Here is a 20257-nt window from a genome sequence, read left to right as displayed (position 1 = left end):
ATATATTTTTAAATTTGTTATTTTATAGAAACAGAGCCCTAAAAATGATGCATACGAACTTTTCTTAGTGTGGGTGACAGGAAACTCTCAGCTGAGTGTCAGAGGGCCTGTGCAAGAGACCCCGTTCCACCCCATATCCCTGTGGAATTTTGAGAACGTCCCCTCGTGTTCTTACCCATTGAAGGAGGAGATAGTCTCCTAAGTTCTGCCTAAGGATCACATAAAAGTGAGTCCGTCAAAAATTTGAAACGTACTTTATAAGCAACATCAAGGTATGAATGTTGAGGTTCTGAACTACCACAGACCATAGTTTATGGTGCCCCAAGATCCTCTTTGTTTTTGAGCAAAATCACTAAAAGCTCAGAGTGTGGTTTGCCATCTGCCACATGGTCTGGGCTAAGACCTCGCCTTCTGATGGGGACCTGGGCCACTGTCCACTTTTGGTGCCCATCTCAGGTTCATTAACACCAGACTCCAGGGAGCCCTGGCTAACGCCTACTGAGCCCATGGCTTCCGAGAACTGTAGACATCTGCTTTCAGGCTGGTGAAATATCAAGCTCTGGGCTGCCCTCACACGGTGGCCCCCATCAGAAACGCCCTCTTGTCCCTCTGAGTCATCCATGCGAAGCCTGCAGCCCCGCAGGCTGAGCTACAGCACACCTCCCGTGCCTCAGGGGTCCTCTGGGAACTCCTCCTCCAGCAGTCCACCCTCTGATGCTGTCCAGCCCTGCACTGCCCACTCCGCTTCATACACGTGCTTCACGAGGATAAGGCCCACAGCCTGTGACTCTTCTGCAAATCTCAGCAGGCCTGGGACAGTGCCCAGAGCACTCACTTGCTGATCGACTCGAAAGCCAGCTCTCTCCAACAGCAGGCAGCTGTGCCGCTGTCAGGTAGTACTTCCCAAAGTGTGGTCACTGAGTCTCCTGCACTAAAAAATGCAAATCCTGAGTCCTACTGCATCCGAATCTGCAGGGGTGGGACCGATTCCCTGCCATTCGACCAGCCCCCTGAGAGCTGCAGTGCACACTGGTGTTTGTGAACCCTGCCACAGGGGACGGTGCAATAACCCACTTAGCAAGATCCGTGTCTGACAGTGATGAGGACACAGAGACCAGGCGAACACCCCCACTTCTGTGGGACTTCCCACCATCGTGCCTGGCGAAACTGAGGAGGACCGGTGGCTACCTGACGGCTCTCTTGCTCCCCAAAGGCTGGCAGGGAGATGTGCTGCTCAATCCTGCCGATAAAATCACATGCCTCAGTCCATAGCTAAGGTTTGGTTCGCCGTTTCTCCTCTCATCCTCCCAGAAGGGACAGATCTCTGTAAATACTGCGTGTTGATACCCCGGCAGCAGGGGTGGAGGCCATGGGATCCACTCTCTGTACCTCTCACACTGATTACAGATGGGAACGGGCCTTTCTCCTCCGGCTGAATGGCTCTCGTTCTATAAATGAAACCTTGACCTTTAGAAGCAGCACTGATGATAGCTACTTCATTTTCCATACTTTCCTGTTTCCAGTACATGGTGAATTCTTGGCAAAGAGTTCCCTTCTCACAGCCGAAAACACTGACAGGCCACAGGTGTGGGGATCTCAGCTGGGAAACATGAAATTCCATTAATATCCCCCAAAGCACACACATTGGGAGAGAACTCTGCCCATGACTAATTAGAGAGTCACTCTTAATGAAAGAATAACAGAGGATTAAAACGCTCATCCCTTTCTCTCCGCGCCCCGATTAGGAGCGCCTAGGGTTACCGGGCTTTCATAAATCACCGCTTGCTTCACCATCTGACTCCAAGCATCGGCAGGCCATCACTGCCGGGGATGGGCGCGTGTCAGCCTGGCCAATACAAACTCCCAAGTCACCCTGGAACGTTCTGGGAGAACTGGGATGGAAGAAAAATACATGGTAACCTTTAACAAGTCCTACTACGGAGACAAGCCGAGGACAAGATTCTGGAAGGCTGGGAGTGCAGGGGTGGCCTGACCACAATGAGTGCAATTCCCTCCCACAAACTCACATCCATTTGGACAGGGACGGTAGTTTTCTCCGGCAGCAGGCCGGGGTCGGGGCTCGCTCCCTCATCAGCGGCCGCTGCCCTCTCTGCCGGCGCCCCCAGTGTGAATGTCGCTGGTACAGCAGCACTGCAGCGGGCACGCACCGCCAATCACGGCCCCTGAGCAAGTCTCTGCACTCATTTGCGCCTGTTTCCTCATCTATTACCGGGAGATCTAGCACCATCCGCTTATCTCATGGGTTCTGTGACGACAAAGCGAGGCGATGACGCACACTGGACAGCGAGCAGCAGTTTCCAGGCACACAGGTGCGGCCTGCCAGCCCCGGGGTGGACGGCTGTCTGCGCTCTCACCAAATTCCTGGGGCAGCCCTCTGAGGGAGGTGGCTGCTTCCACCCTGGGCAGGGGCAACCATGATCACGGGCACCCTGAATATTTGCTGGTAGTTACAAAAAACAACAGACAAAATAATAGGTCTCTGAAAACTAAATCACTGTTCAAATGGAGACGCCCTGATCCAAAGGAGCTGTGACATGAGTTTGTCCAAGGTGCTTCTCTCCCGTGCTACCTGCAGTCAATTCCCACGGGCCTGGGAAGGGCAGCGTGGGTGGTCCTGAACGCTCCCCCGTGTTCCACAGCCATGTGCTGAAAGAGGGGGAATGCTGAATTAGCTGCAAGACAGCAGCTGATAAGTCGGCCGATTTAATTCCCGAAATGATTGTTGCTGGGTGTGTCACACTCGCTTTCACTAGCACTGTTACCACAGGATGCCTTTACTGAGCACTTACTCTGGGTTAGTGGGCTTTTCACACACACACACACACACACACACACAGTAGAAGTTTGTGTCAGCCTTTGGGTGCTTAATAGCTGGTTTAGGGAGGTAAGTCATTTGCGCATATAAATCAAACAGACAGTCAGGGTGTGTATGCTGGGTGCCAAGTGAGAAGGGTAATTAATACGTAATTAATAACCAGTCAAGGGTTCTGATGGACTGAAGGGTTCCCAGGATGGGCTGGCTGCAGGAGGAGCAGTGGGAGAGCTGGGTAACCAAAGGCATGCGGCCGTGTCATCCCAGGCAAAGGGAATAGGCAGGAGGGCAGGAACGCACAGAACTCGGGCAGTGAGACGGAAGAAAGCAGGTTGAGAGCCAACAAAGGACGTTTTATTCTATAGGCCATGGGCAGTGCCTGAAGTCTCAGAACAGGGCAGTAAAAGCGGTCAAGCTCTTTTGGTTTATTTGTATAACTCCCTCCACAAGTGATACATTTCAAATAAAAATCAAAATGGCTGTGTCTCAACTATAATCTGTTGCTCCTGGTGCTACCTAAAATAGTACTTAAGTCCATTTCAATAGTCATCCCTACTCACATGGAGCTTGCTATATCACTCACAAGGAAGCTGTTTAAAAATAGTATGCCTTAGAGGTAATGAGTTCAAGGACAAGTGCAAGACACAAGCCCCAGGGAAAGTTTCCACGCACCATGAAAGAAAACACAAAATGAAAATCACTATTTTCAGGGAAAAGAAACTTACTTATTCTGTGGTTGACAAAGAGAGCAGGATCCTAGAGTTTGTGGGGCTGGAAGACAGGGACTATCCCGCATGGGGTTAGGAGCGGGAGAGGGCAGTGCCGATTAAGCAGATAATTCCTTTTTGCTATTGTTACAATTCAGTTACGGTTCCTGCTACAGGAAAGTGTTACCACAGCAGGCACCCTAGGAGACATTCATTTCATTAATTCTAAAGGTAGGGGCATCCTTATAACTCATGCATCTCCCTAATCACCTCTGAAAGAGGCCATCGCTTTTCAGAAGCAACACTGATGGGGGAGAAGGGACAGCATTTAGAGTCCTCAGGGCAGGTGCGTAGTTGGAAAAGGCCACAGGTGATTCTGAAGAATGCTGCTTCTGTCCCTCGTGTCTCCCCCACTTCCCAAGGACCTCCCCCTACCCCAGGCCGAACACTGTTGTCCTGAGGAATTATGAGATGACAGCACACGCTTAAGTCTGATGAGGACACCAAGAAGGTCCCCCAGAGTCCCTGGTGTGGGTTTAAAGGATGCAGATACTGGACGAGGAGGTGATGGCTGGGCTACTGCTGTCTTCTCAGCAAGTCGGCTGTGCTTCGGAGAGTATCCACCCGGAAGGCTCTCCAGAGCTGTCTCCTCCATGTGGCCAGGAGATGCCTAGAACATCGTCCATGGTTTCAGACGACAGAGACAGATGGGAGCATGTTCCACCGCAGGCTGCAAGGGCCACAAAGAGCTGTCAGCTCAGTCACCCTACTTAGCCACCCAGCAGTGCAGGTGAGGACTTTTCACCACTCCCTGATGGGAAGTAGCTTAACTTTCTGAGGGGTTTATACAATCTTCTAGGCATGTTTTGTGGGTAGACTTTCCTCCTTACGTCACAGCAGGGGCACTGAGAGGAAAGCAGGGGATAGGAAACCTTTACTTAAATGCGCAACTTGAGAAGAGGTCATTATGCATGGAGCCTTCTGTGACAGGGACCCCAGAAACCCCCCCTAAACATCATTTCCTCCACTTCTATTAAAAAGAGAGAGAGAGAGAAAGCTGGAGGAGCTGATATTTTCTTACAGTTTCCTTTTCCTGACTCTCTCTGTACAAAATGATGTAGTTGTTTACTTTAAAGCTCAGGAGTCGGCCAGCATTGTATGAAAAGCTTTCCCACAAAAAACCCACAATAAGACAAACTCCTTTCCACGATGTTTTAGCCATTAGCAAGACATGAACAGGCTTGCTCATGCTCTCGCTCTAGGATCTGCTCCTTCCTCCTGTCCCAGGAGCCAAGCACCCTGTTTACTGGTGGACACGGGGAGCACTTTCCATTCTGTGGGGGCTGGGGGTGGTGTGAGGAGGGGCATAACAACGTCGGGGACATTGTGGACAAGGAACAAATGAAATCTTCACTGGCCCCATCTCCAAGCCACTTTCAGGGCTCCCTCTGTTCAGTTCTTCATGAAATGAAATTCCGAACCTCAGTATGCTCATCCCTGCAATGGGGGAACAGTAACACCGTCAGAGGTGTGGCGAGAGCAAAGCACCTGTGGAGTGGTGGGCATGCTACCTGAGACAGCGCAGCGGAATGGTGAGCACGAGGACAAAGGCAGGGGAGGCTGCCTGGGTCCACACCTCAGTTCCACCACTTACTGGCTGTGCGACGCTGGAGAAGGCGTTCTCCCCCTCCTCATCTGAGAGACCTGCCTCAGAGAGCCCGTGCAGGGGTTACATTCATCAATGCGTGTGAAGGGCTTTCAAAGTGACTGGTACATAGTAAATGTGGCAAAAATGTTGGCTGCTATTATTTTTGGCTTATAGAAAACATTCTATAAATGTTTGCTGCTGGTGATGGCAACGACAAAAGCTATTTCCCACAGGCGGTGGGTACGGGAGAGGGCGGCCCAGGAAGGGACATGTCCCGGGCAGAGCACAGATATGTCACAATCTCGAAAGCACATGTATGTATACAGCTTAAAAGCAGAATTAACTTATAATTAGATGGAAAATGGAAAGATGTCTATGCTTTCATAATAGAGATTGTCAACTGAAATATTTGGCTACATCCTCTTGGCTGTAAAACATGGCTGAAAAAATGTTGAGAGGCACCAAAGTTGTGGAAACCAGGGAAGACTTCTCCCCTAAGAAGAGCTGCATGCTAAAAACGTCAGGCTGGGCTGGGTGACTCCCAGAATTCTCAACCTGTGAAAGGGAGGCCCCGGGCTGGGCAACTGGGAAGCCAGCTTTCCTGTGGATAACCCCTCGGTTTCAGCCCCTGCTTGGCCTTGGTCTTGGGTCAGGAGATGGGACTAGGCTTCATCCTCCCAGCTAAACAGACCCTGTGAGCAGTTGCCACACTTCCTGTCCCTGAGACAGCCCTCGCTGCCAAAGACAACAGGAAAGTCAAGGCTTTCATGGCAAAGTAATGATATGTAGACACCGCACTCAAGCTCAGTGTCCCCTGGTGAGAATCTTTTGGAGGGGTGTCGTTCCTTAAAGTGCAGATATATGCAGCTTGGATACCTTCATGGTCTTGTTCTCCTCTCCCTCTTCTGTTATAAAGGACACCCACAGAAGAATACATAAAACATACATATATATGCTGTAAAGCACAATCCAGGAAAGCAAACCCCCTCTTAGCCATGACGCATTTTGACAAGTAGATCACTGCTGATCCTCAGAAGCTCCTTAAACCTCTCAGATGGCGGCCCCTCCCCTCCCCTCCCGCCCAGGGATTATCATCATAGGACTTTGCCGGTAATCACTGACCTGTTTTTTTTTTTTTTTTAAATTTTATTGTTATTCGATTACAGTTGTATGCCTTTTCTCCCCATCCCTCCACCCCACCCCAGCTGAACCCACCTCCCTCCCCCACCTCCACCCTCCCCCTTGACTTTGTCCATGTGTCCTTTATAGTAGTTCCTGTAATCCCCTCTTCCCACTGTCCCCTCCCCACTCCCCCCTGGCTATTGTTAGATTGTTCTTAACTTCAATGTCTCTGGTTATATTTTGTTTCCCTTTTTTTTTCCTATTTATTATGTTCCAGTTAAAGGTGAGATCATATGGTATTTGTCCCTCACCGCCTGGCTTATTTCACTTAGCATAATGCTCTCCAGTTCCATCCATGCTGTTGCAAAGGGTATAAGCTCCTTCTTTCTCTCTGCTGCGTAGAATTCCATTGTGTAAATATACCATAGTTTTTGGATCCACTCGTTTGCTGATGGGCACTTAGGTTGTTTTTTTCTTTATAGTCTCACCACCACAGTGTTTATCTCTAAACGAGGTATCGTTGAGCTTTTCCTCTTTGGGGACTTTATATAACATAGTCCTGCTGCATGGACCTTTCTGGGGCTTACATCTTATATTGGTGGAGCCTTCTTTTTAACCACGAGTTCTTATGGCTCAGGTCTCAGTTCTTAAGTGGGTATCCCTCTTACTCTTTTAAAACTGTCCTTAAAAAAAAGTCCCTCAAGTACTCCCCTTAACCCATCACGGCGCAGCCACTGACCCGATTCATTCTGTTCCCCTGGATGCAAACTGCCACCGTTAGGTAGGCTGCCGTCAATTCCTCAACTTTGCAATTCAAATATCATTTCCTTACATCAAAGTGACATTTTGTGATAGGTTTAAAGATCAAAGAAATACATTCAAACCTTTCAAATTACACCACACCGTCTTCCAAAAAGACACTCTATCGTCCCCAAGCACCAGCCCTTGATGTTTTTGCACAGCCAACTATGTTTCTCTATGGTTTGGTCCAACTGCTCACACTCCTTCCTTTTCTTGCCCTTCTTTACCTACGCGGTCTAGATGGCTCTTTTTATAAAATTGGGATTTTTAAGTTTCAAATCTTTACCTTAACCTTCGAACAATTTATATAGGTTAAAAAAAAAAAAAAAACGAAAACCAAAAAGACTCTAACCTTGTGATTTTTCCCCTTCCACCAAAGTGCGTATTTGGGTCAAATGGGCTTTTTACTCTCATACCCCTGCAAAACGTTAGCACCATTCCCCACAGGGGAGGAAGGAACATCTGAGCGCTTGCATTTCATGCTAAAGCTCGTGCCTTCAAAATTCAGTACTTAACAAGTAGCTCAAGAACTAAACAGAACCCAGCCCCCAGGGATGTAAAGGTACTGGAGTCACATGGTTTTTGAGCTGGACGCATCTACGATTTCAAGTTTTTGGAACATACGAGTTTGTTCCTAGTGACATCCACAAGATACTGACTTCCTGTGTTTACCCAGCGCCCAGGACAACAGGCTCTCCCCAGTTCCCTTGGCGATGAGCTGATTTTCTCCCTGAGATTAGTGTGGTTTAAAACAGCAGACAACCCTGGGCGAGGCAGCTGCATGGGAAGATCTGAACTACAGAAACATCTACAGGTTTTCACACACTGTTGTGACCACACAGAGCCAATCCCATTGATTGAAATAGGCTTTCACCACTGTGCTCGTCACCCAGGGGTCTTTCTCTTATGACAAAATCCTTCCTATGTGGAGGGAGAGTGTCCCTCCAATTTGTAGGAGTATGCCTACTACTCAAGCCCACTCACAGCTCCTCTTTCTTTGACTTTCGACGATGGTTTCTGTACCGCTCACTGTTTCATAGGATCGTACTTCATTTTCTGGTTCACCTGTGCTCGTCCCACCCCCCTGGATAGACTACACGTTCTTTGGGCAAAGATTGTGTCTTTTTTGTTCTTTTACCCTGGCATACCTGGTACTGAGCTGAAGATATGCCAGATATTGAAGAATACCAACCATCTAACATATTCTAAAGCAGAGCCCTTCTCCCCTGGCCGATGGTGAGTGCTCCATGCATCTTCCCTCCCCTGGTACCGCACCTCCGCTGCTGCTGTGATTAAAGCTTCGCAGTTCCCTTACTCTGCTGAACACCTCCACACGTCAGCCACTCCACCTGGCACTCCAAACGGATCTCGCCAGTCCCAGGCGTTTCCTAGGGAATTCTTCTGTAAACATTTTATAAAGGAGTTGGCTTTTGTAAGGTCAGCTTTTATTTTCAAGTTTTCTTCTAGTGGACCTACTTATACTTCTTTGAGAAGTTCACTTCCAAGTTACTACCTTAAGAAATACTTCCCATATCCCTAGTAAATTCCCCCAAAGGAACAAAACTCTGGGTGCATTAGAGTATGGGAGTATTTCGGCTTTAATGACATTGTGTTTCATTTGGTTGTCTGTGTGTTTTTATTGTTAACATTGGTGAATCTAGAAAAATCTTCATAAATCAGGGTTTGAGAAAGGAGGTTGGATTTAACCTATTACCCAAACAGCAAAACAAAGCAGGCCTGAGTTAGGTAAATGATGGAAGAGACATTGAGAACAAAGACCTCACTTTCCCCACCACTCCCACCCTTGAACTAGTACTGAACTGCCCCTTCCATGCCCCTTTTACAGGACTGAGGAAGGCCACAAACCCCACTGCCACTGTGTAACCATCAGTGGGTCAAGCCCAAACCAAGCTCTAGAGTTGGGGCTGGATAATGAGCTTAGTTCCCTAGCAACCTGCCCTCAAGTGTTCCTGATAAAACGGATTAGCCACTGCTGATGAGTCACACGTAAAGATCGTATTGACTCAACAAAAGAGTTAATTTGTACCTCCTTCCACACTGTGGGGCTGGACTAAGAGAACTCTTGTACCTGTGTTCCCTCCTGGCACCCCCTCTGGGACATCACGGTAAAAATAAAGCGCTCCGGTGGGGTCGAAAGTGGGGGCTTCCACTTCCCATTGCCTCTCCGCAAGGTTCTCATAGCAGGAAGAAGAGGGGCTGTTTTTCCTTTTTTTACGTCCCCAATACAATTCAGATTGCCTAAAATACTACCCCCAAAGAGTTATTCCAGGGTGCCCTGGGTAACAGACATCAGTAGTCCGGTCACCCCACTATACAGAAAGGGGCAGAAGTATGTTTGCAGTTGTTCATATGGAAATAATGCAATAATTAATAAATAACGATACAAGAATAAACTGTTTCGTATACTCACAAATGTAAACGGACTTTTGCCCCACCCTGTAAACCAGCCAACTGCCATTTTATATACACCTTGGTTTTTCGGGAGTTCATGGATCGTCAGGAGCCTAATCTCTCCTGGTCATCAGACAAAATGAAGTTTCTGGAAGCCAACTACAGTAGTGCCCCTCTTGTCCATGGTTTTGCTAGCAGGGGCTTCAGTTACCCACGGTCAACCGTGGGCTGGAAATAATAAATGGAAAGTCCCAGAAATAAAAATTTCGTAAGTTTTGCACTGGCTGGTGTGGCTCAGTGGACTGAGTTCCAGCCTGTGAACCAAAGGGTCGCCAGTTTGATTCCCAGTCAGGGCACATGCCTGGGTTGCGGGCCAGGTCCCCAGCAGGGGGCACATGAGAGGCAACCGCACATTGATGTTTGTCTCCCTCTCTTCCTCCCTCCCTTCCGCTCTCTCTAAAAATAAATAAAGCCTTTAAAAACATTTCATAAGTTTTATATTGCTCACTATCCTGAGTAGCGTAATAAAAGCTGATGCCTTCCCACCCTGTCCCTGGCAAAACGTGAACCATCCAATTGTCCAGAATGGTCACACGGTTGACACTGTCCCCACATTAGTCACTGAGTAGCCGCCTGGGTTATCAGACTGGCTGTTGCAGAATCTCAGGACTTGTGTTCATGTCATCTTCATAGTAGCCAATGCTGTGTCACAACGCCTGTGTCGTTCGCCTCACTTCCCCTCACGCTTGGGCATTGTATCACCTCATGTCATCACGGGAAGGGTGGACACAGTGCAGTGAGACACTCTGAAAGGGGGAGAGACCACCTTCACATAACTTCAGTTACTCTATACCGTTACAATCGTCCTATTTGATTATTGTTGTTAGTCGCTGACAGGGCCGAATTTATAAAGTGAACTTTAGTGTAGGTACGCATGTATAGGGAAAAATAGTATACACAGGGTCCAGGGCTATCTGTGGTTTCAGGCATCCACTGGGGGGTACTGGGATCTGTGCCCTGCAGATACGGGGGGACTACTGTACCTGGGTTTGCACCCAGGATCTGCCACTTCTGTCTGCGTGACCTCTCTCTGGGCTAACAATCCGACCTCAGAAGGCTTGTGTAAAGATCAAATGGGTTAATACATGTAAAATGCTTAATACTAAACCCGGCACGTAATGAGTACTGTATGAATTTTTGCTCTAATTGGTATTACTGAGCCAAGGATGACCCTGAAATGGAAGGTGATGACCAGCCTGGCTGGTGCACTTGAATAAGACAACGATAACACCTCCTGGAAGCTCTTCTGATGTGGGACCATCAGCCACTCAGAGTGTCTGGAATGGGAACCGGATACAGAACGGCGGCCTTTGGGCACAAAGGCTTTGATCAAGGCAGGAACATTTACCGAGCTGAGTGTGGAAAAAGAAGACCAGACAGAAACACGCTCACTCATGCACCAGAAACAAGCCGGCAATGGTCCCACGGCTGGTTCCCAGGGAGTTGCATCACCGAGCTTTACAGTCAGATTTAGAGATCTTACAGGGCATGCCGCCTAGCTCCCCTCTGCGCTGTCCCCCAAGTTTTATCATGAGTGGAGAAACCAACGCCCAGAGAACTGTCTCACAACTGGCATCGGCGGCAGAAGCCAGAGCTAGGACCACAGTGTCTGGACTCCCGGTGCCCTCTTTCCTGCACCCTGTGTTAACTACGAGTCAGAATGGCACACAGGGACATAAGTAGCCAAAGGGGACATACCCACCACCCAGCTGGACCTTCAAAGTCAAGGCAGTAAGGGCCAGGAGAGTTATCGGAAGGGCCTGAGACCACTGGAAGAAAAAGTCCAGGCTGTATGAGAAAGCCCGTTGCTTAAGCTGAATAATCTCAACAGGCTGAGTAGGAGGTTCTCTACAAAGCGCCCATGTGTAAAACAACATTGGTCCACAATCAAAATTCAGTGTGAATCTAAAAATAAACACATTAAAGGAAAAAAGGTAAATCCTGAAATCCAATAGATGGCAGTGGGGGCGCGGATATTGGCATTCTGACGTCAACCGATGAGGAAGCTGGTTTTGTTTGGTGAACGGGTCAGATAACTTGGGCCTCTGGTTTTAGATTTCAAGATGAAACTTTTTATTTGAACTCAATCATTATGTACCCATTGGACTGTGGGCAAATGGCACCTTAGAAGTGTATAGGTCATATAACCCAACTGGCAGCAATCTAAGTTCTCGTTTCTCATCAGTCCAGGGTTACACGACCAATATTTTCTAGGGTATTAACTGGAGCGTGCTACTTTCTCCACAAGCAGGCAGCCTTCCCAGATGCGAGGGGCAATGGAAAATAGCCTGTGACATTCTGCCTTCAGAGGTTCCTCCACTGCCTCTGGACCTGTGAGTTGTTGAAACAGCCTCCCCACCAGTAGTTCTGCTTTTTATTTTCCCCTTTAATCCACCCCTCACAGAGCTGTCACATTGTGCTTCCTATGTTATCCCTTCGTGCCACACCTTTCAGGAACCCTTTACCTGCACAGTAGGTCCGAACTCCTTGTCTGGCATTGTACGAACCCTGCAGCTGAGCCAGACTCATACTCTTACGAAACCATCTTTCTCACACCCTCCCAGTGGGCGCCTACTATTTCAGCACATCATTATTCTTCTTAGTGTAGGGGCTTCTTCCTGCAAGCTCCTCTCTCCCGGAAATTTGCTGTACCCTGCTCCTCACTCTCAGGCCAGAGACTCCCCCTCAGAGCGCACTGCTCCTCCATGGTGGTCCTGTCCCACAGGATGCAAGGGTGGGAGCACTGGTCTGGATCCTAGCTCTATCACTGAACTATGTGTGTGACCCTGGCCAAGTTGCTAAGCCTCCCTGAGTCTCAGTTTCTGCACCTGCCCAGAGAAATGAGAACAATACGTATACCCCATGCGACTTGCGTAACATTTAAGAAATTAGTTCTTGCACAAGGCTTGCCACATAATAGGTACTCATTAAGCCACTCCCTCTTTATCACATACTACTACCTTTATTCTAAGTTACTATTTGGTATACAAATATTGTCATCTCTCCTTGAACATACGAGTCGGTCCCTGTTATCTTCCCAGGGCACCTAACAAGTGTCTGGCACAGAGCAGATCCTCATGCTTATTAGCGGAGAAGGGCCATACCCAGGTCCCCTGCGCTCTCTCTTTCTACAACGGAAAACCTTCATCAGTGAGCCAAGTGTCCTACGCACATGCTTTTGGGTATTGTGTCCTGCAGGTATTTCTCTCATTGACCCAACCAAGTGAGACAGACACAGCACTCACAGAGAACGCCAGAGACATGTGTTTTCAATCTGCTTCCAGAATTCTAGCTCCACTCCAGGCTCAGGACACTTGTCATGGAAACCTTCAAAGATGGTGCCTGCTTATGCACATCCGATCATGTTGGGGACATTAAAAATCATCAAGAATTACTCCAAACTCTCAGCAGAAGTTATAGTGGTTTTAAACTTTGTTGTTGTTTTGTTTTGTTTTTTTCAAAATAAAACCCTTTCTTCAAACGGTGTTCTACTTGGAATACTAATATGTGAAGCAGTTGAAAGTGGGATTTCTCCGAATGGAGTAAAAGGAGGAGCATGGACCTCCCCGCACCACGGCACAGGCAGGGTCTGCGTGTCCAGAAGTGTGAGCGCGCACGTGTTGTACACACGCGCACAGGGGAACTCCCAAGGCACCTAAATCAAAAAGCTAATTCAAAAACTGCAACTTAGAAGAACAAGTGAATAGTTTAGGAGAACGGGTAACTATACTCCTTACTGGTGAAAACAATCTACTAGACAAACATACAGACAAATGAATATAACATCAAAGGAATTTAAATCTTGCTCACGTGAGTGACCTATGAAATAGGTCAACGTCAGATTCTTTACAAATGGTTCTGCAGTTTATGTCATAGAAGGAGAGAAATACAAGGGGCAGGAGGTGGTTCTGTGGGCATCTCCGGGCAGGGTCTGCCTCACTTCCTGCTAACAGCAGCTGCACAGGAACCCCACGATTGATTGGCGACCAGCAACCCCCAAACGCTGGATTTCTCTACAGGAAGCCCTCAGGTACGGTAGAAACTTAGAAATCATTTGGTTGAAGGCTACTTAGTGAGAACAAAAGCAGTTACATGTCCCTTGGTGAAATAGTTTCACAGAGCGGTACGGCACCAGTTTCATAAACATAGACGTATGAACAGATAGGTGTTTTTGAACTGGGATCACACACAGCAAAATGTTAATAGTCATTACAAGGATTCTTATTGTCCTTTCTGAACTTTCCAAATCTTTGACAATTAACAGATATTCTTCCCCATAAAAAATTCAATATTCAATATTATTATTATTATTATTTAAAGGCCAAGCCAATAGTTTCCGAAGGAGAACAAAGCAATGAGCTCTGGGCACTATGAGAGGCCAGCATCGTCCACGTTATGGACTGACAAACACGTTCCCATGAGGCTGGCAAATGCTAGCTGCTCCTTCACGAAATCCCTTGGCAGGTGGCACGTCGCCCCATGGCACCCATGATGCGGCACACAGTAGGTGCTCAGTAAACGATGTCTAAATGGACAAGCGTGAAGGTCTTGTCCCTCTCCAGCCCATTTTGGACGTAATTCCTGTGCTCATGCCCCTCTCTCCTCCCTTCCCTCTCGCTCTTGCAGAACACAGAAACATTTCCGGAAACAGGCTGCTACTCTCACCAGCTTAATGGGGATTAATTTTTTTTTTTAATTCCAAACTCATGAGTGCAAATAAAATAGACCCTTTCTCCCATGTGGGACAGCAAATGGGACGAGGGGAGAGTACACTTGAAGTAGAGAATTGGATGGGGGAGGTGTTGGAGACAAAGTAAACACCTGTCAGGAAACCTCAGTCCCAGTCCTGGTACTGTGACAAACGGTGTGAGACCTAGCCCACAGGGCCTGTGCCCTCATCCCTGAAGGGAAGTGACCACCCCTGCCTCACAGTGACATCACCAAGAAAAGGTGGGATGACTAATTGAGTGAAGGCATTTTTGAAAGCAACTGTCCTATCAAACACCAGGTTTCCTTAGAGGTAAAGAAGTTACATAAATCAGCAGCCTCCTAGATTAAGAGCCAACAGGTAGACCTCTGCCCTGGGGGCATGTCGTTTTATCACATAGAATGCTTCTGTTATGCTTCCAGACCTGGTCCTCCTCCTCCATGAAGCCTTCCTTGATTACAAAAACCGTGATCTATTCTCTCTGATTGGCTTGGGCACCCCTGACCTGCACATACACACCCCCCGCCATCACCCCACCCCACCCTCCACTTTCTCTCATTCCCCTGCCAGTCCTCAGAGCCCTCAGACCATCCGTCCTCACATGAATAGAGTTTATAAGACCCCACGAATTTGACAGAGGCCCTAGCAGGAAGGTCTTGTCATGCCCTGCAGTGACTTGCTCGCTGTAGGGCCTCACTGAAGACGTGCTCATCGGCTGATTGGAAGAAAGGGCATTGCTAACCCGCCCTCACCCTGAGGCAAGGATGATTTTCAGGACTAAGGAGATGCAGCTTGCTCGAGTCTGATCACTTCCACAACTGATTCTGCCGACGCTCCCCACGCACCTTCTACCGCAGAGCTCAGTGCTCTAAATCTGTTAAAAACTGCCGCGGCTACCTCGATTTGAAGTCTGTTATTGGCAATCATATTGATTCCCACGTGGCTGCCTGGCCCACAGCCAAACTCTCGGTGTTGAACATCTCAATCCACTCTTGTGAGGCATTCACCAAACCGAACACAGCCCCTCCAGCCCCTCCCCTCAGAGGTCACGCTGCCTCAGGTTGTCTGCTCCGGGGGAAGAGACCCCTGCTTCCTTCAACTGTTTGCCTGGCTCTTTTAGATTTCATCTGACATAATCACCTCTTTTATTTTTTTAAACAAAAATCTACCAAAGGCCTAATTTTTAACTTTGTTGTTTCCTGCATCCATATTTGCTGTTCTTCAGAGTTAATGGTCAAAATATATATCAGAGTTCCGTGAAACTAAGTTTCCCGACTGTCAGCACTCCGTCTCAGCAGTTCCTACCCCTCACTCAGAATGCTTGTTGAAAGTCATTTGAAAAATGTCTCCAGTTGCTTTTTAAGGATTTTTCCATTCTGCATTTCCCCCAGGGCAGCGAACGAGGCTGGCCAAGGGAGATTCGCTAGGAGTTCACCCTGTGTTTCCCGGACTGGACGGCAGCTCCAGTGGAAGAGCCCTCCCCCAGTTGGCTTCCCAGGCCAGGCGGGAAATGCCAAAGGGTGGGGGATGGGAATGATGACGGAGAGGATAGTAACGAGGAAAAATCACGATGAAGTCAGGTTTTGTGGGATCCAACTGGAAGAGATGATTTCACAATGGAGATCCTGCACAGAATCTACAATTGCCTGAGAACTTTAGTTCCTGTAACTATAAAAACAAAAGCAAAACAAACCTACCACTCAGTGGCTCTCCTATCCCTAGGAGATTTGGTACCCAGGGGCAATTCCTGAGGTCACTCCTCCCCCTAAGGCCTGATTGACCAAACACGGAACTTTCTGAGCCTAGCTGAGTGCCCAGCCCAATGAAGCAGCCTCCAAGAGTTACCCTCCCCTGTCTAGCAACCAGCATCTGAGCCTACAGACACAGGGATTCTCTCCTTTATTTTGCAAAGACTCCTCCTTTCTTCCTCTCCTTCCTGGTTGCTGTTCAGCCATTGTCATCTCCTTGGGAGAAGCAGGACACAGAATCCGCTTGGGATTCTCGCTTTGGAAAAGTAATAATGAAAATGAGATTTGGGGATAAGTTCTGGGGCTCATCAACCATCTCTTTGCCCTTATCCTATTCCTAATGCTGCCCATTCTTCAGGGTCCAGGTTAGATTCCACCTCTTCCAGGAAGCCTTCCAAACTACCTTCTGCAGAGCATCAAAAGAAGCACCTACATGGCTCCATTAGAAGAGCAACCATGCTGTAGAATGTCCCTCTGTGTCTTTCTCCCCACAAGCAACCTTCATGAGTTCAGAGTTGGTATTTTTGAGCTTTGTAGCCCCAGAATCTAAGTGTCTGATGCTGTAACAGATGCTCAGTAAACACGTGTACATCCATTGAAATAATTATAAGCCATACTTTTTTCTCCTAACCAAGGAACAATTAGTGTGTGTGTGTATGTGTGTGTGTGAAAACATCAAACACTGCTACTAAATTAACACCACGCATTAAATCACCTGGCAATGTCAAATATGAAAATGTTAGCTTCTCATATATATTAACAGATAGTACAATTTCTGTAACTCCTTATGACTACGCCAGTCTTGATGAGCATAATGCCTTTATAAAGTGAGATTTATGGCCAGGGCTTTCTAGTTGTAAGACAGAGAACCCAAGAGGAATGAGGCTACCCCATCTTGGCTGGAGTCAGAAGTCCCGTGTCCCCTTTCATTCCCTATATTTGATCGTTAATTAAATACAATTTTGTAGCTTTCTCTAGTTCTTTCCGTTTATTCTAGCATCCCAAAGAGCACATAGCAGGGTGGGAACTCAAGTCAAGCACTGGTTTAAATTTGATTAAAATTCATGTCATTCACTGAACTTACTGGCCTGTCTGCCTTTTTTCAGTAGCCCTGCAAGGCTGGAACCATTTCACTGGCTTTTTTCCTTCCAGACCCCGCAGAGAATGATCAGAGTTCAACCAGCCGAGGGCAGGTGGGCTTGCTACACAAAAGGCCAAGTCACTCCTTCACCGCAACCCGGCCATTCAGTGGGCTGCCGGGACCAGAACGAACCCGCGACCCGACTTCATGAGTGATGACCATGGCTTTGTACAACCACTGCCACTGGTCACCCTGCCAGGCCTGGTACCGCACCTCACACCCATCAAGGGCCATCAGCAACCTGCACAGTAGCCAGAAGCCATGTGCAGCCTGTCGGGAATGTTTCCACAGGGGCTGTTTTCATCCTACGAACTGAAAATTAAAGGCTCACCTGAAAATAATTAAGCCTGCCTTTAAACATCATTGATGCTCTGGGTGTCCAAATTAAACAAGAAGGCAAAAATGCTACCTCTATTTGTACTTCACTACGGCACTGTAAACACCTGTGCACATCCTTTACTGGGTGTGACATCACGCCATCGGGGCTTGTGTTCCTTGACCATGTACACAGAGTCCTGGTTGAAACCAGGTTCACGGTGGCTCAGATGAGCTGTCCTTTCTTTTTGGGAAAAGTGAAACTAAGGCAGGACTGACCTACGGCTACTGAGCCCAGCTGACCCTGCCCAGTGACTTCCCAGGTTCCACCCTGTACAGGGGTCTCACAGGACCCCACAACTAGACTGGATGCCTCCTGGGATGTTGGGTCTCTTAGCAATGTGTCCAAAGAAAGGATGCTGGTGTGGATCCCTGCCCAGGAAACCAGCTCAGACAGTGAAAGATGCGGCTCATGGGCGAGGGGCAGAGGAAGAAAGGCGTTTCCCCACAGAGGGGACGTTGCATGGAGTCGGGCACATGAAAGGAGCGATGTGGTAATCACAGCAAGGCCCCTCTGGACTGGGGGTCCCAGAGACCAGGGGGTTAAGTCCAACTTGGCCCATGAGGAGAATCTGTGGGCGAAAGACTTGGACTTCTCTAAAATCTGACTTCCTCACTGGTGTGAAGAGTGAATTTTTAAAAATCTTCCAACCCTCTGATTCTGATAGTGAACATTTATCACTAGGTATGAGGCCCTGTGATAGGCACCAGGGGAGATAAAGAAATACTGAACACATTTCTCACTAATCTAGAACTATACTCAAGAGGAGAAAAGAAGAAAGTTGACCTTGAGATCAATCCTCTATTATCATGCTGGGCTTTGCCTGTGTGTGTGTTTACACGAATGCACAGGCCCACAAATCTGAGGCATTACATAACACACATCAAAAACAAGGACAGCTAATGTAAGTCCTGTACTTGTTCAGAAATGGGATTTCCAGATTTTCTGAAGATATTTCTCGCTTTCTAAGGGATCAGAGGAATAAGAAGAATTTCATTAGACGTGGTTCTCAGTGTGGAATGCTGGGGCAGAGTTCGGGATCAAATAATTGAGAAGCAGTAGATTAAATAAAGAGAACCTTTCTGCCCTGGCTGGTGTGGCTCGGTGGATTGAGCACTGGCCTGTGAACCACAGGGTCACTGGTTTGATTCCTGGTCAGGGCACATGCCTGGGTTGCAGGCTGGGTCCTCAGTGGGGGGTGTGTGAGAGGCAACCTCACGTTGATGTTTCTCTCCCTCCTTTCCCCTCTCTCTAAAAATAAGTAAATAAAATCTTTACAAAATAAAAAAGATAACTTTTCTTTTTTCACTGCAGGTCTCCTCAGGGACTTTAACAAGCAAACGTATATTGAGAAATTCCAAGAGAGGTCAAGACTGCAGTGTTCCAAACGGCGGGCCACGGAGTCCTTTATCCTTAGAGTGTCTCAGGTGAGGAGGGCCCTGAGAAATGCCCTTTGGGAAACAGTGTGCCGAAGAGACTGCGCATTCCTTGAAGTCAGGGGCTGGGCCCTGCTCACCGCTGTATCTCCAGCACCCAGCACAGGGGAATGATTCAATAAACATATAATACACTAACAATCTGCCACACGGCCAAATGAGTCACTGCTGAATTCCAGGCAGAAAGACTGGCATTCACAGTAACATGGAGGTGAGAGTACACCCCTGTCTGTACTCCAAACGGGCACAGGTGAGAGTTTCAGGTGAGGCTGCCTTCACCTTTACAAGAAGCCCAGGGCTACAAATCCATAAGGTACCTGAAAAGACTCTATTTTTTTTCCCTAAGAAAGAGGTAATAACAGCTTCTTAAAGAATGTTGGCATTTCTCTTCTTTACTAGGAATAAGGAATAACTCAGAGGTCAGACTCCATAAAGTCGTGACAGATTATCTTCATTTCTTTACTGCCACCTTCTGGTTACCAGGTTCCTACGTGACAAAGTCAAAATGTCACCTATATTTGTATATCACTATGGCATTTGAAGCACTTGTTTACACCCTTTACCCTGTAGGACATTACGCAAGTTAAGACAGTAAGGGTGGCCTTTATTCTTTTTCATTTGACCTGAAGGCAGCATAGAACTTTAATGATTTGCACAGCGATAGTGAGTTAGGAGCACAGCGAGGACTAACCACACCTGTTGGTTTCTCCAAGGAGCAAACACGGGGTTTAGTCGTTTGGCTTTGTCCAGATACATCTACAAAGAGTTCTACTGCTCTCTCATCCCCTCGCAAATATAACCTTGGATGGGAAATTCCATGCCCTTAAAAAAGAGGATGCTGTTCAAACACACCCTGATCTTTTCAAGGGTAGAGTCCACTCCGCTATACAAGGTTTTTGAGAAAGACTGTAAAGTGTCTACAATTGATTTTTCTCTGACAGTTGCGATACCATAGGCCCCCCAGTGCTACTCCAAGATGGCAATCCACCAGCTTTTTTCTAAACATACCTTGGTTTGGAAGCAGCAATAAAGTTGGGTTAGGTACGGGTGTTTCCGTGCTAGAGCCAGAATCCTCTTCTCGGTCATCGTGCAGTCCACGTCATCGTCCTGCAGGATGACGTCCTTCTTTAAGACTTTCACAGCATACACTTCATCTTTGCCTTTGAGCTCGGCCAACATGACCTGCAATCAACCAGAACCACCCTGTCAGTGTATGCGGGGAAGGAAGCAAAAGAAGAAACACGAGTCGATACCAAACGCCTAAA

The 20257-nt window shown here is 47.7% G+C and overlaps 1 protein-coding gene across 2 annotated transcripts in view; it reads right to left on the bottom strand.

The window, feature by feature from the left end:
- PRKCE (protein kinase C epsilon) overlaps positions 1 to 20257 on the bottom strand; it is a 470124-nt gene that overhangs the window by 124585 nt on the left and 325282 nt on the right. For both annotated transcript variants that reach the window (XM_024552856.4, XM_045189472.3), the window contains one exon: positions 20001 to 20174. In XM_024552856.4, coding sequence (XP_024408624.2) covers positions 20001 to 20174 — 174 coding nt within the window. The remainder of the gene's footprint in view (positions 1 to 20000; positions 20175 to 20257) is intronic.

This window comes from Desmodus rotundus, chromosome 5, assembly GCF_022682495.2.
Source record: "Desmodus rotundus isolate HL8 chromosome 5, HLdesRot8A.1, whole genome shotgun sequence".
Lineage (NCBI taxonomy): Eukaryota > Metazoa > Chordata > Mammalia > Chiroptera > Phyllostomidae > Desmodus > Desmodus rotundus.
This window is presented reverse-complemented; position numbering and strand designations above follow the sequence as displayed.